Here is a 26,988-nt window from a genome sequence, read left to right as displayed (position 1 = left end):
CAGGACCCCCGGGGACACCCCCGTCACCAGCACTCCCGGGACACCCCATAACCCCCCCAGGACCCCCGGGGACACCCCTGTCACCAGCACCCCCAGGGACACCCCATAACCCCCCCAGGACCCCCGGGGACACCCCTGTCACAGCACCCCCGGGACACCCCATAACCCCCCCAGGACCCCCAGGGACACCCCTGTCACCAGCACCCCAGGGGACACCCCATAACCCCCCCAGGACCCCCGGGGACACCCCTGTCACCAACACCCCGGGGACACCCCATAACCCCCCCAGGACCCCTGGGGACACCCCTGTCACCAGCACCCCAGGGGACACCCCATACCCCCCCAGGACCCCCGGGGACACTCCTGTCACCAGCACCCCCGGGACACCCCATACCCCCCCAGGACCCCCAGGGACACCCCTGTCACCAACACCCCGGGGACACCCCATAACCCCCCCAGGACCCCCGGGGACACCCCTGTCACCAGCACCCCAGGGGACACCCCATAACCCCCCCAGGACCCCCGGGGACACTCCTGTCACCAGCACCCCCAGGGACACCCCATACCCCCCAGGACCCCCGGGGACACCCCTGTCACCAACACCCCGGGGACACCCCATAAACTCCCCCAGGACCCCCAGGGACACCCCTGTCACAGCACCCCCGGGGACACCCCATAACCCCCCCAGGACCCCCGGGGACACCCCTGTCACCAACACCCCCGGGGACACCCCATACCCCCCAGGACCCCCGGGGACACCCCTGTCACCAGCACCCCAGGGGACACCCCATAGCCCCCCCCAAACCTGTCACCCCCCAGGCACACCCCATGTCACCCCCCCCGTCCCCAGCCCTTCCCCACCCCTCCTGGCCCCGCCCCCCGCCCAATGGCAGGGCGGGGGGTGTGTCCTCTGTCCCCGCCCCCCGGGAGGAGCGGACCAATGGACGCGGCGGGGCGGGGCCCGGGGGGTCCGGCCCCCACGTGTTCGGCGGCGCTGCAGAGGGGAGCAGCGCATGGAGGCGGCGGGCGCTGCGGCCCCGGCCCCGGCCCCGGCCCCGGGCAGGGCTCGGCCGGGCCAGCCCCAGCCCCAGCCCCAGCCCCAGCCCCAGCCCAAGAGCCGGGAGCTCTTCAGGAGCCAGCGGAAGGAGTCCGAGGTAAGGGCGGAGGGCGACAGTGCCACCCCCCACCCCCCCCCCCGGGGCTCCTTCTGGCCGCTGCTGGGTGGGGAGACCCCCAGGTGTGGCTTGGGGGGGGGGGGGTCCCTGCCCTGGGGGCTTGGGGGGTCCCTGCCCCGGGGGTGTGGGGTTCCTGCCCCGGGGGTGTGGGGTTCCTGCGTGGCCGCCGTTGGAGGGTGCCCGATCCGGGCTTGGGGAGGGGTCCCGGTCCTGGGTGTTTGTGGGGTCCTGCGGGGGTTGAGGGGTGCCCACTGCGGAGGGGAGGTGCTCAGGGAGGCTGCCCCCCGGCACTGGCACCCCTCCATCCCAACTCTCGGAGCTGGAAGCTGGATTTTGGGGTCCCAGCTGGGTCCTGGGCTCCCCCAGGCACCCACTTACCCCCCCTACTCACCAGGGTCTGGGGGCCGCAGTCCCCTCTGCCACCCTTCACCTGCCCAAATAACGTAACCACTAACCCCCCCGGGCTGCCCCGGCCGGCTTCGTGGGTGCCAGGCTGGGAAAGCACGACTGGGCTCAGGTCACCAGGATCCGGCCCAGGACTGGTGGTCCCGGCCACCACCGTAAAGCCACCGAGGGACCCCCGTGAGCAGAGGACGGGACAACCTCGCTTCCCCGCCAAGGAGCTGCGGGTCGAGGGGCTCCCTGGGGACGGCTGACCCAAAAAGGGTCCCTCCTCCCTGGGGGACGGTGCCAACGACGTGGCCCCCCAAGCCCTGCCTGTAAATTTGGGGGTTTGCTTTTTCTCCTCTGGCTCGGCCTCGCAAAGCGGATTAGCGCTGCACGCGCTTCGCCGAATTCCTCGTCGGCTTTAGCTCCCTGAACTGCCCCGCCGGCTTGGCTGTAAAAACTGAGCGAGAAACCAGCGTTTCTGAGCAAATCGGGCTCGGCTAGCCCGGAGCCGTGCATCCTCCAGGGTCATCAATATTAATCATGACGATGTGCATCAGTTCCAGCCCGGCTGCCGAGAAGGGATGCTGGGACTCAGCATGAGAAATTATGTTAATTTAGTCGATTATCCATTCATGTGTTCCCTCCCCGGAGCACGGTGGTGCGATGCCGGTGTTGGGTCTTCTGGCTGCGGCCGCCCGCTCCCTGCCCCGCCGTAATCCTCCGGCGAAGTTTCATGCTCCAGTTCCTCATCCGCAGGGGAGGAGGGGGGAGATCCACAACGCTACGGGCTTCCAAAGGGCAAAGCCCGGCCCCAAAAGCTGTCGGATCTGGGGTGCTAAGGACGGAGCACGGGGGTTTGCATCCTCCCAGGCACCTTCAAACCAGCCCCAGACTTTGTTTTTGAGCATATGTAGGGCTCTGAAATGCATCAAATATTCACTGGCATTTTAGGTCCTGCCTCTGCTTTCCCCGGGACTTGAGAAATGCTATTTTTACACTCGCCTTCCAAATTTGCACTGTATTTTAAGTAGCCTCGCGTGGATGTCCCGCTCGAGCCCTGGAGACCCATGGCAAGATCATCCGTGCACAAGTCGCTGCTCCGGCGGCTGGAGGAGCTTTAATGCAAAGGCTGAGAGCGCTGGCAGCCGTCCTGCCTCCCGAAATATCCGTGGGGATGCGCCAGCCCCCCCGCTAACCCCAACCCGCTCTCCGCAGGGCTCAGTGGATTGCCCCAACCTGGAGTTCGAATACGGGGATGCTGACGGCCACGGCACCGAGTTAGCAGGTGAAGTGGCGTTTGGGTGCTGCGTTGCTATTAATAGGTGCCCGCCGGGGAGGAAAAGAAAAAAAAAATCCCTCGGGGAGCCAGGCGAGCGGGATGGGGGATGGATATCCAGTGGTATCATCCTTGCGGTAATAGAGCAAGAGGGATTTATTAATAGAGAGCCACTCGCTCCCCGGGGATGAGCAAAAGGGACGCGTGGGGGCACAGGGATTACCCTGTGCTCCGAATTATCCGGGACACGATGACAGGCGTGCAGGGGTGGGAGGACAGGCGGCATGCCCGGTGGCACAGCCCAGGCTGGCAAGTGTCACCCTTTATCGTGGCTGTCACGACGGGTTGAGTCCTTGTCTCGTATCTTCTGACTCCGGCTGTTTCTGCCCCGTAACCCTCGGGGTCCCGAGTGTATCTCAACCAGGAAAGAGGCTATTTTTAGCTGTGTCTGTCTCAGCTGCATGAGCTGGCCTGGCTAAAGCACATTTTTTCTTCAAAGGATCCTTCCTCCTCCCTTGCAGGACCCTTTCGGTCCCCCATGGTGCTGCTCAGCATCGTAGGACCTATAGGAATTACGTAGGAACAGGCAGGAATTATATAGGAACAGGCACAACATCGTGTCCCTCCAACTCCAGCCCCTATTTGCAGGTCCCAAAATATCCAAGCCGCTGGGTGTGAAATCAGCGCAGGTCTTGCCTGGGTCCTCCTGCGGTCCCTCCCTTTGCAAACTGGCTTAACTGGGACAGAAAATTCCCCCACAAAAAACCCTCTGTGAAATTGCAAATGCAGGTTGAGCACTGTCGCTGTGGGCAGGAGCGTGGGAACAGCTCAGCCCGGACACAGGGATTAAAATGAAGAATTTGGTAGCATTCGGTGGCTCCAGGATGCCCCTCAGGGCTGCAGAAGAGCTCAGGGGTGAGTTTAGGTCTCTGCCCCATGTCTCCTCGGGTGTGTAGCGATGCTTCAGAGTCCCACAAGGAATTTGGCAACGAGGAGGAGGGGGAAACTCCTCTGGGTCCCTGCTGACCCCTTTCTCCATCAGAGCTGTACAGCTACACGGAGGAGCCCGAGCTCAGCACCAACAGGAGATGCTTCGAGGAGGATTTTCAGGCTCAAGGTACCAGCTCTGGGCTCAGCACCCCGGGGCTCGGGGCAGCCCTCCCTGGGTGAGAGCAGGACCCCCGGGGAGGCACGCGGCTGGTTGTCGTGTCCCCTTTCCAGTGCAGGGCAGGAGGTGGCTGGAGCTGGACGGGGCTCAGCAGAAGGCCTACGTCATGCGCCTGCTAGATGGGCTGGAGGTGGTCAACAGGGACAAGCGGCTCAAAGTAGCACGGGCCATCCTCTACCTGGCACAGGGTAAGGACCACATCCCCCATGTCTCGATGCGGCTGTGTATCCGCTGCCTGGCTTTGGCATGGGGGCTTGGGAGAAGCCTTTTCTTGGGGTTGTGCCACGTCAGTGCAGTGAAGCTCCTTCCTGGGGTGGTCCCATGTGCTCCAGGGCTTCAAAGGCAGCTCCCCCCTAACCAGTGCCTCCCTTTGGGCCTCTCCAGGCGTCTTCGGAGACTGCGATAACGAAGGCGATGTCCTGCACTGGTCTCGGCACAACAGCTTCCTCCTGTACCGGCTGGGAACCTTCACCGCCTTCCTGGAGCTCCTCAACATGGAGATTGAGTGAGAGGACCCGCACTGCCCTTGCCCTCAGCTGTTCTCTTCTTCATCTTATTCTTTCTCCTCGCCCTCCTCACCCTCCTCTTCTTCATCTTTTCTCCCCATCCTCCTTGCCCTCTTCATCTTATTCTTTCTCCTTGCCCTCCTCACCCTCCTCTTCTTCATCTTTTCTCCCCATCCTCCTTGCCCTCTTCTTCCATCCTCCTCACCCTCCTCTTCTTCATCTTCTTTCTCCCCATCCTCCTCACCCTCCTCTTCTTCCTCTTCTTTCTCCCCATCTTCCTCACCCTCTTCTTCATCTTCTTTCTCCCCATCCTCCTCACCCTCCTCTTCTTCATCTTCTTTCTCCCCATCTTCCTCACCCTCTTCTTCCTCTTCTTTCTCCCCATCCTCCTCACCCTCTTCTTCATCTTCTTTCTCCCCATCCTCCTCACCCTCCTCTTCTTCATCTTCTTTCTCCCTATTCTGCTCTCCCTCTTCTTTCTCCTTCCTCCTTCTCCTCACTGAGGACCAGGGAGGTGCCGCAGCCATGGCACATCCCCTAGCATGGTGTTTTCACCGCTGCAGACGTAGGCTGGGGGTTGGGGTGAGGAGCAGCCCACGCCCGGTGGCTGGTACTGAGCTCGTCCCCTTCCCCACAGCAACAGCCAGGCCTGCAGCAGCGCGCTGAGGAAGCCGGCCATCTCACTGGCTGACAGCACGGAGCTCAGGTACCCGCTCTCAGCCCTGCACTAGCGTGTTGGCTAGAGGCTGTGGGACAGCCTCTGGGGACAAAGTGGCCTCTGGCTGGCAGCGTCACCTGCCTGCCATGCGGTCCTGGCAGGGTGCTGCTCAGTGTCATGTACCTGATGGTGGAGAACATCCGTGTGGAGCAGGAGGCGGATCCCCCCGAGTGGAAAACCTGCCGGGAGACCTTCAGGATGGAGCTGAGTGAGCCGCAAAGTTCACTGTGCCCTAACAAGGTCCCTGGACCAGCAGGGAGACCTCAGGGCTGGGGGATCTGCTCTGAACCTGCTCCTGGTCTCTCTCTCCACCAGGTTTCCCCGTGCACACAGAAGAGCCGTTTGCTCTTCTGCTCTTCACAATGGTGACAAAGTTCTGCAGTGGCCACGCTCCACACTTTCCCATGAAGAAGGTCCTGCTCCTGCTCTGGAAGGTGCTTCTGGTGGGTGCAAACCCTTCTTTTTTCCAGAAACTGGGCATTTTGGGAATAGTGCTGATGCAGCCTGGGTGTTCGCCACTATTCAATCCAACCATAATGAGGTTATTTAGGATGGCACAGGAAGCTGACACAAGGCAAACAGTTTCTTCTGGGATGAGGGCGGGCTGAGCCATGCAGAGGATGTGGGGTGGGGGAGAAGTGTGGAGAACAAACCAGTGATGTGGTGTCTTCATCCTCAACTCTCCAGTTTGATGGCCTCTAACTGCCTCTCCCCTGGAAGCCCAGAAGAGCCATGCAGTCCAGGTGGGATGTCTGCTCCCTGCTTTCTCACCTCTCTTGTTGGTCCCTAGTTCACGCTGGGTGGATTTGAAGCCCTGCAGGCAATGAAGGTGAGGAAGCGGGAGGAGCTGGGGCTGCCGCCCTTGCCGGAGGACAGCATCCAGGTGATGCGCAGCATGCGCGCCGCTTCGCCGCCCACCTACTCCATCGAGCTCATGGAGCAGCAGCAGCAGAAGCGTGGTCACCGCAGCCGGAGGGTAAGAGTGGGCGCATCCTCCTGGCACACAGCCCAGGATGCTTTTCCAGTGGGGACCATCATCTATTCAAGAAGCCAGCCTGTGCTCGGGAGCGTGTTTCCCTTTCCTCCCAAGTGCTCCTGTGTTTTCCAGTTTCATAGAATCACGCAATGGTTTGGGTTGGAAGGGACTTTGAAAGGTCATCTAGTCCAACGCCCCTGCAGGGAGCAGGGGCATCTTCCACCAGATCAGGCTGCTCAGAGCCCCGTCCAACCTGACCTTCACTGTTTCCAGGGATGGGGCATCTACCACCTCTCTGGGCAACCTGCGCCAGTGTTTCACCAACCTCATTATAAAAAAATTCTTCCTTATATCTAGTCTGAATCTCCCCTCTTTTAGTTTAAAACTATTCCTATCACAACAGGCCCTGCTAAAAAGTCTGTCCCCATCTTTCTTGTAGGCCCCCTTTAAGTACTGAAGGCCGCAATCAGGTCTCCCCGCAGCCTTCTCTTCTCCAGGCTGAACGCCCCCAGCTCTCAGCCTTTCTTCATAGGAGAGGTTTTCCAGCCCTCTGATCATTTTTGTGGCCTCCTCTGGCCCCGCTCCAACAGGTCCATGTCCTCCCCATGCTGAGGACCCCAGAGCTGGACACAGGGCTCCAGGGGGGTCTCCCCAGAGCAGAGTAGAGGGGCAGAATCACCTCCCTCGACCTGCTGGCCACACTTCTTTTTATGCAGCCCAGGATACAGTTGGCTTTCTGGGCTGTGAGCACACATTGCCAGCTCATGTCCAGTTTTTCATCCACCAATTTCAGTTGTGGCAGATCAGCTCTGTGATGCTTTTGATCTGGAGGAGGCAAGAGGACATCCTGACCCTATGGCAAAGGGCTGATAAGCACCGAGGAGCAAACCGCTCACAGCAAGCTTGTCTTTTTTTTAGCTTGACTCATGGAGTTGCTGTGTTATGGTCCAAGGATGAAAATGCCTCTTTTGCTAGGGGAGAGATGTGGGATGGCGGCTCCAAAAGTTAAGATGGAAAATGGGGTCACACCTCCTAGAGCAGCAAGGTTAGAGGTACAGAGGGGGTTATTCCTTGTCCAGGCTTTGGTGGCAACAGCTAGGAGGGAAATCCTCACCTGAGGAACATTTGGGAGCTTGATCTTTCCAGGATGGAGGGTCCTGGTGCCAGCAGCTGGGAGGGAAATAAAATCCACAGAGTGACTTGAATTTCTCCTTCCCCTTCTGCTGCAGCCCCTGGTGAAGCAAGACAGTTTGGATATCTACAACGAGAGAGACCCCTTCAAGAATGACGAAGCAGGAGTCGACGAAGAGGAGAACGACGATGTGGACAGCGGGATCGAGGGGGAACTGGACCTGATGGAGCGGGATGCGATTATCCCTGCGATGCCTGCTCAGCGCCTGCCTATCGAAAGGGTGTCATTCCCCAAAGGGCTCCCCTGGGCCCCCAAAGTCAGGTAAAACCATCTGGTGTCATTGCCATCCTCCCCAGTCCTACCTGTCCTGGAGTTCATTGCAGACTGAATGTCAGTCTGTGGCAAGTTTGTTGGCCTCTGGCAAGTTGAACTGAAGTGACTCCACTTTTTTTTTGTCTCGGTTGGTCCTTTCTGGACTGGGTTTAGCTGAGCTCTTTCCCAGGCTTTACAAACCAAGCGTGGCCAAGCTTGGCCAATAAGTGGCAATCCCATTTGGGACATCCCACGTTGTATTGGGAAGGAGGCTTGTGCTGGAGCACTGTGGGAGCAGGGTCAGCTTTCCCAGCCGGCACCAATGGATCTCAGTAGGGCAAGGTCCTAGACTAATCATCTTGGGAACTGGTTAATGACATTGCCTCTTGCTTGTTCAGTGGGACTCTTGGGTTGCCAGATGAAGCCTTCTTGAGTGGCCTTGCTCTAAGGTGAAAAATTGGAGAAAAACATCTGAGGATAAAGAAGTTGGTGTCTTCCCTTCCTAAGACCAGTTCTGCTACACATGATATGGGCGAGCATTAGGAAAAGAGGGTGAAAACCTCTGCCCCTTTCCCTCTAATCCATGTGAGTTTTTTTGCTGTTGATCTGAAGCCTGGATTTAATCCAGTATCTTTAAAACACAGGAGCAAATATATCTTTTTGATGCAGGAGCAGTGATAGGGTTAAGTGTGTCTATCCAGAGCACTCCTTGCAAGAACTGGTTTCCCACATGGGTCTCCGCGCACGCGGTGCCGTGGTACTCCACGTAACTTAATGCTCTCAGCTTTGAAATCAAATGACCGTTGTTTTTCTTGGCTGGAGCCTGGAAATCCAGCTGGGTTTCTTTCTGCCTGTGAGAGCCTTGGCTTACGGTTCATGTCCTACTTGTAGTGCTGAGACCCTGACCAGTTCTCATGAAAGATGCCCAAGGTGGACAAGATGTCAGCTTGCTCTCTCAGAGCAGCACGTGCTCCGCCAGACTGCGGAGACAACATTTGTTCGCTCAAAGCGAGCAGATGCTACTTGAAGATGCATGTGCTAGGAGCACAGAAGGTGGATAAAAAGGTGCTGGTCGTAGAGAACTCCTCTCCCTTTATTTGCACACTCCCATAGAGCTGCACAGCAAATACAAACGGTTTTGGTTCACGTCGCTCCCAACCAACGAGAGCAATGGTGGCTCTAGCCTGCTGCTATTAATCTAGAAAACAATCCTTGAAAGCTCAAAGGTTCCTGCTGGTCCCACGCTGCTGTCCTTTCTGAGCAATGTAGGCTGTGTTCTGCTATATGTCTATTTTCCAACCTTCTCCTTGTTTTTGTTTCTCTGCTGCTCCATCAGACAGAAAGACATCGAGCATTTCCTGGAAGCAAGCAGGAACAAATTCATCGGATTCACACTGGGACAGTGAGTGTTATGTGTGTAGGTCCAACGAAGTCTGTCTCATGGCTCCCATCAGTGCAATTTAACTGGTGGGAGGTGTCCACAGAGCTTAGGTTTTTTCAATTCAACCAGCCTAAGGCATGCTCGGGACGATGCGGCACAGCGCTGGATTTTGCTGGGGCTGCAGCAGTGCACTTGGCGTTATAAAAACATATTCTTGGAGATGCTGGTCTCCAAGGACCTCTTTCTATTAAAAATCAGACCTAGTCTAGAATAAGTGACCCCTGGCCCAAGCCAGAGACTGGTTTGATGCGGGAGGGAGTTGGGACAATCTGATATCCACAGCAAATTCCCCAGTTTGTGAATAAATCAAGCTGTGGGTGCAGAGTCATCCTGGCAAGGGCCCAGCAGGGTATGTTAGTTTTTAGGTGTGGTGCTGGGCTCAAGCTGGCTCCATAGAGAGACCTGATTTCATCCCCATTCTTTACCCCGACATCGCCCTGCTGTTGTGCAGGCATTGCTGGAGAGGGGGTGGAAGGGTGGACAGCTCACGCCAACACCTCTCCCAATTCCTGACCCATGTGGGATGCATTCAGTAGATTCAGTAGACTACAGGCTCCCTCTTTTACCTTGTATGACATGGAAGTGTTAAACCCAGATCTTCTTCCCAGCTTCGTACTTGCCTTCTTTCATCTCCCACAGAGACACCGAAACCCTGATAGGGCTACCACGGCCCATCCATGAAAGCGTGAAGACACTGAAGCAGGTAAGATGGTGACTCCATGCGTGGCATTTGGGTGAAGCAGCCCAGAAAAAGCCTTGCTGAGCGTCAGTCAGCTTGTCTAACCTCATCCCTTGCTATTTTTGCTCCCTGGCACTCAGCAGATGCTCTGAGGTGGGACTGGATCCGTGGGAATCTCATGGAAGTGAGGAAATCATTGGCCAAGATCACCAGGGCCATAGGGGAATTGCAGGGCATCAGGTCTCATACACATAAGCTTTGTGATACAGCACTTATAACGAGTTTCAAGTGCCTCAGATGTATGCTCTCATCCCACAGTAAAAGTTTCACATCAATTTAGTCTTCTGCTCCTCTTCAGCTGATGTACAGCAACATGTTCGGTCTGAGCTCTTGCTCTCTCTGCCTTGGGAGGTCAATCTGATGAATCCAGCCAAGGTCTGAACAGCTTGAGAGGGGCTGGATATCCACCACATGCAGTGTGGGATCCTCATGTCTAACCTCTGGCTGAAACAGTTACTGGAGGAAGTAAGAGGGTCCCTTCTTGTTAGTTGTCACAGGAAAAGCTTCTGGAGCTTCTTGCAGGAATTGGGGCAAAAAATGGAAAACTGAGTCCTTGCTGCAATTCCAAGTAGATTGTCCAGCTTTTGGACTTGCCCTTTATCCGAGGTGTAACATTGCTGAGTCCTGGCGAGCATTTGCCATGTTGTCCTTTGAAGGCGATACACTTCCAGATTTGAGTTTGGACATACATACCCAGACCTGTGCTGCTCCCAGGGGGGAAGCATGGCCAGCCTTAGCTCCTGCAGTTCTCCGTGTGGAGTGAGACACCTCCAGAGGTCAACTGACCCTATCTAAGGTCTGGATTGCCTTTTGGAGGCAATTGTCCCTCTCCATTCACTTACAGAGAGATCCTAGAAGGAGTAGGTGGAAGTAATCAAAGGCATGATGTATGAGGGGCTTCAGGGACAGAGGGATGTCCCACACAAAGATGAGTTCTCCATGTATCTGCTGGGACCTATACACCTAACTCAGATATTACTGAAATCAGCAAACATTGTCATTGCTGACTGTGTTTCATCCTTCAGTTGTGATATTGCTCTGCCTCTGTCTGTGTATTTTGCCAGCACAAGTATGTTTCCATCTCAGACGTCCAGATCAAGAATGAGGAGGAGCTGGAGAAGTGCCCCATGTCTCTGGTAAGAAGTTGTTGCTCCCCATCACTAGATAGATGTGTGGAAGTTTTCCAAGGTGTCATAGAAAGCCATACATTCTCTGTGATCCTTGGGACACACCTTGGATGCTCTTTTTTCTAGAAGTCCATATCTTGATCAAATGTAGCAGTGGAGAAAGGCCTGGAGCTTCCTTCAGTCAGCATCCAGCTATGTCCATCATTAAGTCCTCAAGCTGGGTTTTATGGAGGTGACTCACATATCTCAAGTGTGTGGACTGGAAATACTGAATTTCCACTTGTTTCTAATGTTTCTCTGTGCTAGGGGGAAGAGGAAGTCCAAGAAACCCCTTGTGAGATCTTGTATCGAGCAATGTTGTACAATCTCCCCCAGTATATGGTAAGCCCGTGTTTCTTAAAAGTAAAGAAGAGCTTTTGAGCGGGGAGTGGTGCCAATCTGTGAGCTGCAGAGCTCAGCACAGGGCTGCTGAGGCATGTTTAGGACTTGAATGGTGAGATTTTGGTGGGAATCCACAGCAGAGTTGGGTGGAAAGTACAGTCCAAGAGGAGGGATTCAGAGGATCAAGGGGTGTGGGTACCCAGGAACACAGTTAAATGGTTGGAGACAGGTCAGTGGTTGGAAAACAGGATGTGTGCGGAGGATTGGGAACAAGGAACAAAGTCCTCCACATTGGTGGGAGCTCAGAACTGGCTCCTGCCCTCCGGACACTGAGGGGAACCAGTCGGGGATGACCTCGTGTCATCTCTTGAGCTGCGTGAGCTGTAGTATTTACCAACAAGTTGTTGCACACTGATGCAGGCACCTTCACTTCTCACCTCAAGAAGCAACCTATGGACTTCACTGGTCCCTTGAGCCTTTGTCTTTCTTGCTGAGATTAACTTTCCGTTATGATATCGCGCTGATCTCCGAGTGCGATGGCTTGCTGGGTCAGGAACCAAACCATCATCGTGCTTTACATGGCTCAGCAAACAAGGTGCTAATGCCTTCAGGTCCCTGCCAACCTGGCTGTGCTCTCAACAGCTAGTCAAACTGTGGAGAGTCTGTAGGTTATGACCTTCCTTACAGGGACGTCTCTTGCAGCCTTCCCATGGCCCCAGGAGACTCCCAAAAGACTACAATGCTTGTCCTGAAATTCAGCTACATTGCCAGGTTGGATGAGGCTTTGAGCAATCTGATCTAGTGGAAGGTGTCCCGGCCCGTGACAGGGGGCTTGGAACTAGATGATCTTTAAGATCCCTTCCAACCGAAACCATTCTGTGATTCTGATATGCTAATTGGGTCACGTGGACTCTGTCCATAGGGAGGGACAAACACAGATTTAAATGCTTTAAGCTCCAGGTGTCCCTTGCATTATTTTATCCATACTACGAGAGCTCAGGTGCTCATGATGCCTTAAGTTAAGGCTAAACCAGAGCTGCTGTGCTCCCCACACTTGGCCTGTCTGTCCAGGGTATAAAAGGAGAGGTTGAGCCTTGGCATAGGCAGTCCCTCATGGTGAGCGGAGCTTGGGCTGGTGAAACCCTGTAGAGTTGGCTTGAAGTTGTCCGGTTTCAGCAAGTGAAGGAGAAGGAAGGAATGCCCCTTCCTGGGAGCATCCCTCCACGCCTGTCCTCCCCTGCAGATAGCTTTGCTGAAGATCCTCCTTGCTGCAGCGCCCACCTCTAAAGCCAAGACCGACTCCATCAACATCCTGGCAGACGTGTTGCCTGAAGAGATGCCGTAAGTCCTTGAGGAGGTGCCCACCAGCCATCCCAGCTTTGCCATGAAGTCTTGGACCGAGCAGGAGAGTTGGGGTTTGCCAATAGGTTCGGGGGGCTCCAGATTTGGGGCCGTCTCTTTGGATAGGTGCAAGCTACTGTTGCTGCCAGGGCAGAGGGGTGAAAGCCAAGGATGTGAACACCAGTTTTTCGGGAGCGTAACAATTTGAGCGCAGTCGGCAGCCGCTGTGCTCTGCTAGCTAAGTGACACAAATCACAAAATCATGCTAATTGACACGAATCATAAAGATACATGAGCATATGGTAGGTGTCCTTCATACCACTCCCCCAGGATTGCTGGTGGGGGGCAATCAGCTTTTTTTTTCCCTTTTTTAATGCACTTTGGTGTCACCAGACAGGAAGGGATGGAAATGGGTGTCCCAGAGGGAATCAAAGGTCTCTGTTTCTGTAGAGCCTGTCCAGATGAGTAAGAACTCAACAGTCCCTTAGTCCTTCTTGCTCCCACACCTGCTGTGCTGTTGCCTTCTTTCCCTCCAACCCAGCATCACCGTTCTTCAGAGCATGAAACTGGGGATTGATGTGAACAGACACAAAGAGATCATTGTGAAGAGCATCTCGGCTTTGCTGCTGCTGCTCCTCAAGCACTTCAAGCTGAACCACATCTACCAGGTGAGCGTAGAGAAGGGGTCAGCCATTGCCAAACTGGTCTTGAAGCTGGTGTGTCCTGATAGACCCCCTCCTAAAAGATCTCTCCAGGAAGGGTTTCCATGAGGAGCTGCAGATTGCTTTTCCGTAGCGGTGAACCCTAGCCCTGAGCCAGGATTTGTATAGGGTTACTCAGGCGGGGATAACCTGCCTGCAATATATCTCTGACTGTGTTTTGACAGGATTGTTTCCACTCACGTGGAAGGAGTTTTCAGACTTCTGGAAAAATTCACGCTGCGGCTGATCAGGTTAAAATTTAGGAGATATCACGAGCACGAGCCTCCCTGGCAGAAGGGGAAAGGGGATGGGGGTTAGGCAAGACCCTCTTTTGCTCTGTCTCATCTCCAATGACCAGAAATAGTGCTGGGAGGACCTCACGAGGTCAACTAATCTGGTCCTCTGTCCCTCAGCAGGATCAAGTTCTTGGGGCTCCAGTTTCAACAGAGCCTGGGGTCTGGGTCCTAGATGCAATCTGGTTTTTGTTTCATCTGCATGGCACCAATCGAACTGCACACACATGAGGGCTTTCCTTGATTAAAAAAATGACCGAGGACTGATTTGAGCTGTGGTCTGGACCCAGTTCTCCACCCATTCTGCAAGTCAAACAATTAGTGTTTTCTAATTTTTTTTTTCTTTTAAAGGTTTCAGCATGGTACAAATCCATCTGTGTTATGAAGCCCACTGATATTTATCTGAGAATATTTATCTGAGGATAAATATAAATCCATATATTGGACTGCATAAAATAAAACAAAACCCCTTACAATCCTACATTTGTTCTAGGTCCCCCCAAGTCCCTTCACTAATTTTTCTTGCATCACCCCCAAAACGGCTCCTCTCATTTCTTCCTCCGTGGCAGGAGGACCCTTGCAGCCTGGTGCTAAGTCTGGAGAAAGCTGTGGGGTTTCCCCCTCAGTTCTGCTTTTGTGTCTTGATTTTGGGTAAGCCATCATAATTTCTTTCGATGCCAAAGCTGATCTCAAGGACCACCCCAAAAACCACTGCGGGGGCTGAGCTGATGCTTCCAGCATCAACGGAGGGTAGCAGAGAGCTACGGCTGATCCAGGCTCTGCTGGGGGTCACCCTGCGCTCACCAGCTGCTGCATCGGTGAGGCAGCAACTGCACAGCCCTGCACACCAACACAGATAACTTTTTTTTTTTTTTTTTTTGGTCTCGGTTCTGTCGAGATTTGGTGTTTCTTGTGCCAACAAACACCATCAAATGATTGCAGCTCAGCAAGTTAGCATTATCTTTGGTCCAATCCTCTAAAACATATTAGCTGCTGGCAGCTGCATTTCAAAGCAGTGAGAGCATCTCAGATGCCGGCTAGCAGGGACTGCCGATTACTCACTTGCAAATAACGGCGGCGGTGTGTCATCGGTGGCATACCGAGTGTCGACAGCTTGTACCAGGCTGAGATGTGACATGTAGGAACAAACTGTTTTTTCACTCTCAAATTTGGGATGTTGATTGCAGGTTAGTGAGAGGCATGGATAGGATGGGATACGATAGGATACTGCTGCTACTTGTGTCTGTCTCTTTAGAGGACAGTAGAGATTTGTTGTATTATGCAGCCATACATACCCAGGCCATTTAATGTTTAGAGGGGGAGAGAAATTAAAAGCATGTATGAAGGTAAGGGTACTTTTTCAGTTGAAATTTGAAAACGGACTGGGGTTAGCTTGTGACAACAATAGGAATTATTGTATTTTCTCATGTAATAGCTACATCTCCTCCTTCCCTCTTCCCCACATACTGTTTTGTCACAGATTTTTATCTTAAAAAGCTACACCGCAGTCATTAGGTGCAGCTATTCCTAAACTACTGCCATAAAGTTTGTGTGTCCACTCTATGGCAAATAGAGTTTTCCAGCTGGTGGGAGCTGCTGTATATGATGCAAGCTTTATACGGCAGACTTCTGCAAGGTGAAGATGGTCTGCGACGTGCCTAGAGCAAACCATCGAGACTGCTTTGCTTTTGGCTGGAAATGGGTTTCCATTCCCAGATGATGCTCCCAGTTGTTCCAGCTAACGTTGACCCATTTCACTTCTCTTCCTCAGTTTGAGTACGTGTCCCAACATTTGGTGTTTGCCAACTGCATCCCGCTGATCCTGAAGTTCTTCAACCAAAACATCATGTCTTATATCACTGCCAAAAACAGGTACAGCCACTTCTGGGGAAGAGAGAGATGATGGAGCAGGGAGGCTTTGTGCATGAGGAACCCTAACACATGACTATGTGGTGGGACCAAGTGGCCTCTGGTCCCTAGCACAGCTTTGGGGCAGTATGCTCTCCACTACAGGAAGATGCTGGAGGGGAGCAAGTCCCTTCTGCTTAATGAGGAGGACTGCATGGGGGGTTTCCAGTTTCTCACTGGACTACTAAAATACACATAGACCTGTCTCCCTTGCTGACAGCAGGCTTGTTTTCACCTTTACATGGAGTCCTGGAAAGCAGTCCAGTGCCACTGGGCATCTGTGGGCCACAGCTTCAAAAATGCTAGATGGGGTGGAGTCTTCTAGGTCTTTTCCACCTTCTATAGCTATAATTCAGCCTTCCTGACTTCTTCAGGTTTTGCATAATTGTCACTGTCTTTTACTTCTGATTTGAGAAAGACACTAGCACCGTTTTGAGTCTGTATAGGGACTGGCTGGACTACCGCAAGTCAGCGTAAGAACTGAAAGAGCACAACTCTCTCACAACTCAGTAGGACTGGGTAGGATTTCCCCATTCAGAGGGGAGCGCCGCAGGGGATGTTGCTGTTGGAATGATGAAAAGATCCTTTTTATTGCTTTTTTGATGCTCTTTTTGTTGCTCTTGAGCCACATGTATAAGCTGGTCTGGCTCCTGCATGGTATGGTTGTGTATGTGTGAGAAGGCACGCATGGAAAAATAGACAGTAATATATTAATTCTGTTGCTGTTAAACATTTTCAGTTTTGGTCCTGTGCTTTAAAGGCACGTAAGTGAGGAGGAAATGTAGCCCAGGAGCACTTAGCTCCCTCCTCTGCTTTCTGATGGAGGTTTCACAGGCAGGATACGCTCCTGTGAAATGAGGTGGGGTTTGCAGCTGGATGCTCTGATCCAGGGAGGTTCAGCTCTTCCGCCCAGCCCAGAGTACCCCTTTGTCAGATAGTGGCAAACAACGTCAGGCACTGCCCCGCAAAAAGGATTGTGGGCTTTGGTCACGTTCAGGTGTATGGACCCGAGTCCAGTGATGCTGCAACGGGAAATATCAGAAGCGATGCCAGTACAATGACGACTTGCGGCAAATGAGCCGTGGGGCTCCTGGGCCCGAGCTGGCTCCCCCTGAGCTCTCTCACTTGTATCTTCACGGCACTTCCAGCTATAGGGTTATGATGGGGAGGAGCATCTGTCCTTGTGGTCAGACAAGCCCTTCCTGGGCCAAATGCTTTAAACAAAGCCTGTTTTAGGGGATCTCCCAACCTCGGGTCTCACCTTGGGTTGCCTCTGACTCCGTGATCATTACAAGTCACCTTGTTGCTCAGCTGCTGGATTTAAAAACAAAAAATAGCAAACAAGTGGGAACACAAGAACTGAAGCTGTGTGATAGTGCATACTTCATTTTAGAATGAGTCTCAGTGTGTGTATGTATGTATACCTACATTATATATATATATACTTTTTTTTTATTGGCTACTTTTACAAAGGCAATAGGCCTGGAGGGCTTCGAAAGACCTGATGCCCTCGTTGTGAATTTTCTTGCTGTAATCAGATGTCTCCATTTTAACCTAAGATCTGGTTTGTTGTTTTTTGTTTTTTGTTTTTTTCCTTTTTTTAAATATGCATATGAATAACTAATCTGTCATGTCTTAATGGATCCAAATCCTTCGAGTCCTTATTAATGCACTCAGGATGCACTTTGGAGCCAAGAGGAATCGATGTGCTCCATTAAGCTGAGACGCGAGGCAGCGGTGAGGCTGGGAGCCCATTTGGATGGGGTCTGTGCAGTCGGAAATGCAGGCGGGAGGCACGTCCACGCGGCACCGGCTGCGGGCTGGTTCACGTGCCCAACGTGGCTCACTGGAGACGGGATTGCTGCCCATCCAAACTACTTGCTGCATAAGGCAGTGCTGCCATTGCAATTCAAACCCTAGGCACAGGGAAGGAAGACGTTACAGATGATTGCTGGGCATAATCACATAGATCATCTTAAAAAGTTGCTTTCATATTTATCTGGTTCTTAATGAGTCCCTTCTTTCCTGTCTTCCACAGCATCTCCGTCCTGGATTATCCGCATTGTACAGTCTATGATTTGCCCGAGCTCACTGCAGAAAGCCTGGTAAGCTGCATAGAAAGTGTCCTTGTAACAACTATTGCTGCATGCCAAAGGGTGAGGAAGGATTTTTGGGGTTTTTTTTCTGTCTTCTTTTTCTGTACCCCCAACCTTTCCAAAATTAGACTTATTTTTTTTCCCCCCTCCAGACTTGAAAATTCCTCCCATCGCTACTCCAACTCACAATCAGCTATGGGGAGGTGGGAGGAGGCACTGCTGGCGTTGTGCACCTCATAAAAATAGTTGGGTTTCGAGTTTTCCCTTCCGCTTCTCCAAATGAGAGAGCCTGCTTTTAAAAAGGATTTGCCCAGAGGCCATTGCCTCCCAGGTTTAAATTGCTCTCAGCACTTGCATTTTGTAAGATGCCCGTAGATTAAGGAGTGAACCAAATTCCCCATGGAGAAGAGCCTAAGTATTATGGAGACTGGCCAGCGCGATGGGCTGTGTGAATATACGGACTACAGATGAGACATTAATGCTGGCAGGTTCATAACTGCAATAATTCAAATGCAGAGTAGGTTGGACTCGGACAGGGCGCAGAGCAGGGACAAGCTTTGGGGTTAACAGTGAGGGGGATCAGAGGGAAGGGAGACCCTAAATGATACAGGAATCATTAAGAAGGAGCCTGACCAAAACCAGTCTGGGCAGGGATGATCTCACGTTGCCTGGCTGCTAAAATCTTAAGCCTATGTTGATTTCCTTAGCTGTGTAAAGGTTAAAATCATTAAAATAAAGATTTTTCTCTAGTTTCTACGAGCCAAAGTTGCTCACGAACCCCTCCAAGGCTGTGGTCAGCCAGGACAGCAAAACTGGTTTTACTGGATCTGTAGCCACGGCATTTCTGATGTGCCACTGTGATGCAAATTCCTGCCGTGAGTGGATTGCGCCAGATCAAATTTATATAAACACCTGCTGTGGAGCATGGGCAGGCGGGTGTGGGATGGTCACACGTGGCCAGCGTGCTGGCTCGGTCCTCCACCACTGTCCCACGTGCCTTTCCGCCAGCGCTTCTTGCCTCCTTTTGGGTGCCTGCTCGGGGTGACGGCTCCTGGAGATCGCCTCCCTCCTTATCAACGGGATCAGTCCCCTGTTTTGTGCTGGTCCATGGGCTACTTGCTGAAGGCTGGGTGCCCTGGCCAGGGTCGGTGCCCGCCCAGCCCTGCCAGGCTCCCGCCGACCGTATCCTGGCCCGATGGGGACATCTAGCGACACGTCGCTGAGCGTGCCGATGGCTCATGCTAATCCTTACGCTCACGCTAAACTTTATGGCTGTAGGAGAAGACTGAACTTTTTTAGGGAAGATATTCCCAGTTACCCTTGCCCAGTAGGGTCTGCTCCCCAGTTTGGGAGCTGTCGCATTAAATGACAGTGCCTCATCACCTTCCTCCAGCAGACGGTTGTTAGCCTCACAAGAGTTGTAATTTAATTAGAAAATATGCAGAAACCAACTTGAATTTTACCATGTGTGTTCGTCTTTGGGAGGATATCCATAAATGTAAGGATTTAATAGGAATTAAACATGCCCTGGTACTTGAGAGGAATATGTTTTTGCATTTATGCATGTTTCTTAAGCAAACATTTTATGTGTTGGTTTAGCTTTTTTTTTTTTCCCCAATATTCCAATGCACTGATTTTAACATCCCAGCCGTAACACATTTCTTAGCAGCTATAACAGATGATTATGCTTTCAGTGGGTTGAACGCAGGAGAGTGTGTGTTGGTTTACTTCCATGGAAAACCAGGATGAGTTCCGCAGTGCTCTCCAGAGGAGGGATCCTTTGGCAGTGGGGTAACTGCTGTCCCCACATGGTGTAAATCAGGAGTGGCTGCAGTCCTGGCGAGGTAGCGGGGGCTTCGCCCATCTGGTTGTGGGACAAGTTCTTCAGTTCTTTGCCGGTCCCCATCTCCCCTCTCCTGTCACGGGGCTGTCGTTCCCCTCCAGCTCCCTGTGTTTGGGGAGGGGGCTGCAGAGGACCCTGCTGCACCATGTCATGGTGCCATGGGGAGGGTAACAGGAGACGGGGGGTAAAAGGCGGATTAAAGTCTGTTTGGCCTGTTCCCTCCTTCTGTAAATCTGATGGAAAGACTCTCACTTACTTGAAGCTATAGAGACAACATCAGATTGGCGACAAAAATAAATCCAGCTGCCTATGAAATGGGTATTAGCTTATTCCACTGGGGTCTTTTTAGAAAAACTACTTGGTGCAGAGGGAGCAGATTAGGATTGGGCACGGATATGAAACTGCACGGGCACTGCTCCTGAGCTGCTCACAGCATCCGCGAGCATCTCCGTGACGTCTCAGTGACATCCCGCCTCTGCGCTCTGCTGTGCAAGCTCCGCTGTGTGTGCACGAGCCTCCAGCACAGACGTAGCCTCTACTGGTAGAAAAGTGCATTTGCTCAGAGTGGCTTTTTACCAAATTCCAGAATTAAATAAGTCAGAAGCACTTTCTTGTTGGCCTCTCAAAATGATACATACGATAGCGTTTTACCAGCTTACTGAAATGATGGTGCTTGCTTTTAAGAACAAAAGTATTATGCTGGCGGCATTTTCTTGGGTAAATCTAGTTTCAAAGCTGGATTAGACACTCTGACAGAAGGGGCTCCCTGGGGTCATCCCCAAGCTCCTCCTGAGGATGCCCAGAACCTGGATCGTGCACCAGGCTGCAGTTTTTGCTGTGAGTTGTTAGGGCTGTAGCTTGCTGTAAGTGGCTTATAAATTAAGCAGCACTTGTTTCCGCTCTCATCCCCAAATGGGTTATTTGTGGGACACTTCTGCTGTGCTCAGTGCTGTTCAAACATAAAGCAAGCAACTGTAGTGGTGGAATTACTGCTCAAATGTGCCACGGGCAATATTTATGCAAGCTGGAGCTGGGGGTGCTTACGTTTAGCTAATACTTAATATATCAGCTGCACTTAAGCTGAAGAGGATCTTTGTCACAGAAAAGTCTTGTCCTCCTGATACAAATGCTGCTGTTTGTCATCCTGTGTTGTTATGTGATTTCCTTTTATTTGTCTGTAATATGTCCTCTAAGCATCTGGTAATTTATGAATTAATTTATATAATTAACAAAAACTGTTTTCTAAGCAGTGGTGATCACTAGGCTGTAATTTGCTCTCTGACTGTAAACAATGAATACAAATCTATCACAATATATATTTCCCATGACGGAACAATGGGATTTATCTTAGCTCTTACTCTAAGCCTAAATGCAAATTAAACCGCTGATTACATCTGAGTCTTTCAGAACGGTTTTCCCCAGAATCTGTTGGTGTCTCAGCAGCATGATGACAACCCAAGCGAGGAGGTAGCTCCGCTGCTCGCTCTCCGTCGGAAACAAGACTTGGGAAGATAGTGAAAAGACAGACTTTCTGCACAAGGATATCTCTGTGGCAGTGCTGTTGAATGCTGCCGTTAGGGTTACGCTTTTCCTTCTCTGCTTTGCAGGAAGCCGGAGACAACAACCAGTTCTGCTGGAGAAATTTATTCTCCTGCATTAACTTGCTGAGGATCCTCAACAAGCTGACCAAGTGGAAACACTCGAGGACAATGGTAAGGTGATGCCCCGTCTCCCTGAGACCTGCCGTGGGCTGCCAGCATTGCACCTCGAGCGTGTCCCCGGCTCTACGCTGCGTGGCTTCAGCCCGGCCGTCCTGTTGGGAGTTTCTCCTGGCAGTGCTGGGGCTTCTGCTGCTTCATAAGCTGCCCATTTTTCTTTCACAGATTGAGCCTTAAATACAGAAATACTTCATCTTCTGCAAATAATACTTATTTCTATGACCCGCAAGCCCCCTGCAGCAAGTGTTGGTTATGTTGAGCACTCCTGCTCTGCCTGCTTGGGGTTTCTACCGTACATGGCCCAGGTGTTAGTGCCCAAGGCTGCGGAGGCAGTACTTGTGTTGCTTTCTTGAACACGTTGCATTAATTTGTGTTGATTCCTTGGCAGATGCTGGTCGTCTTTAAGTCGGCCCCAATACTGAAACGAGCTCTGAAGGTGAAGCAGGCCATGATGCAGCTGTATGTCCTCAAACTGTTGAAAATCCAAACCAAATACCTGGGGCGCCAGTGGAGAAAGAGCAACATGAAAACCATGTCTGCCATTTACCAGAAGGTGCGGCACCGCATGAACGATGACTGGGCTTATGGCAACGGTGAGTAGTGCCAGGGAAGCGTCCCCTCTGTGTGCACAGCTGAAATCGGTACGCAGGGGGTTTGACCTTTTTTTGTCCTATGACCTGTTAGGATCCCATAAACTTGTTTGGGTCGGTATTGGGGATTATTTCAGAAGCTTTAAGGCTCTGTTCAGCACCATCAGGAGGGAACAAATTGATTGCATGAGGCTAAAGGTGGGAATAATCAGATCGGGATGGGACATGATCAGCTCAGGTCTCCAAGACAAGAGTTTCCACCAAGCCCAGGCCTGCACTTTTGCATTCCCAAATCTCTTTCACCATTGACCCATTAAGCTGTCCTGGTATCCACATCAAATCTGCATGCTTAGGATGGTTGTGGAGTGAAAGTCTGACTGATAGCTCTGCAGCTCACACCTGAGAAACAACAGCGTTACAACCCAGCAGGGTGGATACTCTGAATCCTTAAGCCGAAGCACAGACTAGGTGTGCTGGTCTGTTTAAACAGCTCTCGTGTAGTCTAAATCTGTATTTTTTGAGGGATGTCATGAAGTTTCTGATGTTCCTCATGTATTAATCCATGGGATGAATCAGACCACGTACTCTTATTCCCTTGTAAGAAGACCCAGTTGCTGCAACAACTGACCCAAGCTTAGGACAAGAAGAGAAAGTATTAAAATATCTTCTTGCCTTACTAACACGGTCTTAAATTTTTGCTCTGCGTGTATCTTATTAATGAGAATGAAGTAGAAAGATTGGGCAGCATTCCTGTTTCAAAAGAAAACAAGGCAAGAAGTAAAGGCCTAACATCTTAACTTTTTTACAAGGGAGAAAGGCATTATAATTATGTTAGGGTGTTCAACTGTAAAAGGTATAATCTATTTTCTGAAGACTTGTTACACTTTTGATAGTCATGATACCGCTATGACACTAATTCAGAAGAACCAAAACCTAGCCTCGCTATTTTTAATTTCACTTTAGGGCTAATGGAGTTCCCCCAAAAACCAAAGAGCAGGAAGGCTGGAAGACTGGGGACTTCCTTTCTTTTACGGGGATTTCTATCCTGTCGCTGCCTTTCTCAGCATGCTGATTGTTGCCTGTGGGATTGAATACAGCAGCAGGGCTTCGTTATGACACTAATGGGATACAGCTATGGGATACTGCCTGCCTTGGGTGACTCAAATAGCTCGAGCACTCCAGAACAGCAGGAGAAGACAACTACCTATGTCACCTGCCCTGGAGCAAGGGTTTGCTCTAACAACTGAATTTACACGGCAATAGTGAGAATAATGCTATTTTAAGACAGATGCAAAGGATAAAGTGGTGTGTGTCTCCCAATGCCCTCAAAAGAGTTAATCAGCAACATAATGCAATGCTGGATTGCACAGTTCACTACTTAGCAGAGACTGCATCTGGACCTGGACAGTTTGCCAGGGAAGCACTTGGCTTTCAGAGACACGAGCTGGAAGGGTTTTTCCTGGAGTGTTTATTTTTATCTGTGTGTATCTGGGTTGATACTCAGCTTGGACTTTTCCCTCCCTTGAGCACTGCTGAGCTTCGCCAATGAATTTACTGAACCTTTATGGAGCAAATGACTATTTCATATAGATTTAGATAAAGAACAACTTCCAGAATACTATTTTTTTTTCATGTTACATGTTTACATAATATTTCATGTTTAAAATATCGTGGTTATTACAGCCAGTTATTAGATTTTCAACATCATTCGTAAGCAAATTTGCCCAAATTTTAAAAAAACTTTGTTTTCAGTAGCTCACAATAAGCTCACCGATTTTTGGCTTTATGCATTAAATCTTGATCTCTGCTTCAGACATCTGTGGAGATTTTCAGTAAAAGTGGTGGGGCTTTTCTGAAAAAAGCAGGAGCTTGGTAATTATAGAGAGTCCTTTAAGCACACTACAGAGCAGAAATAATGGCATTTCTATAGGAAGTTTTCTGACTCTGCTTAACTTACAAGTTATTTTAACCTATTTCATTTAAATACCTTAAATAAAAATGTATACATAATGGGAATTGATTAGGAATAATAATTAGGAATAACTGAGTGGCTAATACTCTGGTCAATTCAGGCCCATGGTTGCTGTAAAATCTTCATCCTTTCTTTTGCCCAAACCTTATCTGAGTTATTTTTTCTACAATACTTTGGTCTTATTTCTTCTTCAATGTAGATATCGATGCCAGACCATGGGACTTCCAGGCTGAAGAATGCACCCTGAGAGCCAACATCGAAGCCTTCAACAGCCGGAGATACGACAAACCTCAAGACTCAGAGTTTGCGCCGGTGGACAACTGCCTGCAGAGCGTGCTGGGACAGCGGCTGGAGCTCCCCGAGGACTTCCACTACTCCTACGAACTCTGGCTGGAGCGGGAGGTGTTTTCCCAGCCCATTCGCTGGGAGGAGCTGCTGCACTACCAGTGAGAGCGACACCTTCACCTGCCCCCAGTCCCACCTCAGTAAGGACTCAAGGTGCTACAGGCTGAGGAAAGGAAGATTATTTTGGACCTGGGTGTTCTTAAGCCCAGCTGGAAAACAATGACATTCTTTCCAAAGAGACCAAGCCTCTTTGTATCTACCCAGACACCCCTGAGTTTGCCACTGCCATCTTTTTGGAGGTCGTCCCTTTCCTGTGACTTCTTGGAGACTGTACACTATCAATGGACGTGCACAGAGGCCACGGACCAGGTTCCAGCATCACGCTAGTGGCAGCGTCAAGAGTGAGCTTATCCGGTCTTTACTGCAGATTGACACCAGTGGACGAGAGCTCAGGGTCCAGGTCCGTCTCTTAGCTTGGTTCACGCACGTAAGTTTGTTGTAAGAGTATCTCAACTGTGACAGGTTTTCATCTCTCCCGAATGCCCCATGCTGTGCCTAATTCGTTTTCATTTATTCAGTTATGGCTGTCTGATAATGTGCTTCAAACGCCCTACTGCCATGAACAAGCTGCCCTGCTTCCCTAATGAAGCTGAAAATAAGAAATACATGGCACTGTCTGTGACAGTCTCAATCAGAGGTGACAGGTTGACTTGGCCAAAGGAGACGATATTACCTCTTGTCCCTGGGCTGGCATTGCTGCTGCTGGGATTGCACAACCCAACTTAGAGAGGCTTGCTTCCACAACTGACAATTTTTTGCATCATTCACCGAGGATAATAATCCATTACCTTTTCACCGCTCCACTTTCCTCCACCACTCCATTCACTTACCATTTGTATTAGAGTAAAATGATCGGTAAGCTGTGCAGTGTTTAGAGCTGTAGAGGAGGCTGATTGCCACATTTCTTTTCACCTGATTGTTTTTGAAGGATAATTACTGCAACGTTAGGTTTCCAGATAGCTTTCTTCATTGCTCTTTAGCCCTTCTAACCCCGGAGGAGACAGTAAATGCCACATTAAATAACCTAATTTTTACACAGATTTTTGGTTATTTGGAGGAATGTTTGTGCCAAGTCTTAAAGCAGGGAGGAAAAATGCTTTGGGTAACAATTTACTGCCACCAAATGAGGAAAAAAGCAGACACTGTGGTCCTTAGCTTTCAGAATGAATGGCATATTGAGCTGTAAACTATCTATAAGGTCTGTGCCAATGCTACACTTGGGTAAAGCTGCGTTGCATGAGGATGGCAGCTGAAGGCAGGCAGGAAACCCTTCTGTCTGGTTGCAGTCGTGGGCTTGACCCGCTGAATGAATCTCGGCCCTTGGTACCATGCAGGCTGACAGTCCCTTCTCCTCCGCCAGCGGCCCTGCCTGAGGGCCGCACTGCAAAGTCAGGCTGGGCTTCGCCGTACTTTCTTAAGAATTATGACAGAGCCTGCAAACTGTGATCTTTCTCTACAAAGTTTTATCAATCCAGCACAGGGAATCCTAGATCTAAACTCCCCCTGGCCGTGAAACCAGGAGTTCGGCTTTTGTCAAAGCAGCATGTGTTAATGTAGTGCAGGCAAGCACTTAGGCCACAATGTTATCGATATATAAAGCACACAAGTGATAAAACCACAAGTATTTGTTATGACAGGATTTGTGTTTATTGCTGTGGAATGAAACGGACAATGTTTCCTTAACGTAGTTTGTAAAAGGTGTTTTTCAAAGAAATAGTCTTAGTAAACCCACTCACCTTTTCAAATATGCTTTTGTTCAAAATAAACCAGAACAACTTTTAAAGCACATACATTTGCTTAAGCTTTTTTATTCCTGCACCTTGATTTAAATGCTTCCTTTGCTGTTTTTCTTTTAAAGGACAAAAACATCCCCCCACAAACCAACTCATAAACTCACCTCTGACTCCTGCCCGTCTCCACTCTCTCTCTGCTGAGGAAAGGCCTTCTGTCTGACATACTTCGGATGTTCTATTCTGATGTATCTACAGAAATCTAAAAAAGACAAACAGAATTATGGGCTGTAGATGTCTTCACAGTGTTTGTGCTTGTTTAAAAAGTAAAAAGTTATTTAAAAGTAAATAAAGCCTCTCCAAGCAGTAAGGCATGAAAACCAGAGACATACCATCTATAATGGAAGCATGGTGCTGCCTTTAGGGATCCCAGAACTGGGAGGGCTCTGTAGCTCCGGCCAAGTAATTTCAGCATCTGTACTTTAGCTCTTTCTGAAGAATGGCACCTAGCATTTCCCTGTGTTCCCTAGAGCCTACTGGTAGTACATAAACTACAGATTAAATAAACACAAATAAATGAACAAACTCCAACTAGAGATGGCAGACATCTGAAGGGTCTGTTAAATATTTAAGCAGCAGAAATGCCGTATAAATACTACTATTTTCAGCACGTACTAGGGTCCAGCGCCCAGGACTAGCTGGAAAGTTCAGGATTTTCTCTGTGATGTTTTGTCTCATATTTTTCTACCAAATGTGCAGTTTCCCCCTCAGGCCAGGGTCCTGGGAATTTAGCTGTACCTCTGCATGGTGTCCTGTATCCTGACACAAGGGACACTTCTCCAGCACTGTTGGTTCCTTTTTTCCTTCCTTCACATGGTGACCTCCCACTGAAAGAGTCTGGAGTGTTTTTTTCTGGTTAACCATATTAAACCCCTTGCTTTTTGATTCCTCCAGTATTCTCTGTTTTAGAGTGATTTAGAAAATAACCTAATTCCCCAACAACTAAGTACGCATGTAAAAGAAGTACTATCAAATCCTTTTAGTCTTTAA

The 26,988-nt window shown here is 50.6% G+C and overlaps 1 protein-coding gene across 6 annotated transcripts; it reads left to right on the top strand.

The window, feature by feature from the left end:
• Positions 1–1,013: 1,013 nt before the first annotated feature.
• Positions 1,014–26,111, top strand: STRIP2 (striatin interacting protein 2; the record flags this gene model as incomplete). Of its 6 annotated transcripts, XR_014228018.1 has the most annotated exons (22): positions 1,014–1,154; positions 2,781–2,850; positions 3,884–3,958; positions 4,063–4,197; positions 4,394–4,514; positions 5,153–5,221; positions 5,335–5,441; positions 5,549–5,676; positions 6,024–6,209; positions 7,439–7,662; positions 8,990–9,055; positions 9,734–9,797; positions 10,898–10,969; positions 11,267–11,341; positions 12,585–12,682; positions 13,224–13,350; positions 15,448–15,548; positions 17,623–17,689; positions 21,131–21,235; positions 21,630–21,834; positions 24,003–24,635; positions 26,067–26,111. XR_014228018.1 is itself a non-coding variant. In XM_082310150.1 (21 exons), the coding sequence occupies 21 exons, from the start codon at positions 1,014–1,016 to the stop codon at positions 24,251–24,253; spliced, it is 2,487 nt and encodes an 828-aa protein (XP_082166276.1). In that variant the 3' UTR covers positions 24,254–25,749. The 6 variants fall into 6 exon arrangements, 5 of the variants coding, with proteins under 5 accessions (XP_082166276.1, XP_082166279.1, XP_082166280.1 ...); XM_082310150.1 differs by lacking the exon at positions 26,067–26,111 and having other exon boundaries at positions 24,003–25,749; XM_082310154.1 differs by lacking the exons at positions 1,014–1,154; positions 26,067–26,111 and having other exon boundaries at positions 2,837–2,850; positions 4,068–4,197; positions 24,003–25,749.
• Between the last annotated feature and the right edge of the window lie 877 nt (positions 26,112–26,988).

Source organism: Platalea leucorodia, assembly GCF_965183815.1.
Source record: "Platalea leucorodia genome assembly, chromosome: 4".
NCBI classification, from domain to species: Eukaryota; Metazoa; Chordata; class Aves; order Pelecaniformes; family Threskiornithidae; genus Platalea; species Platalea leucorodia.
This window is presented reverse-complemented; position numbering and strand designations above follow the sequence as displayed.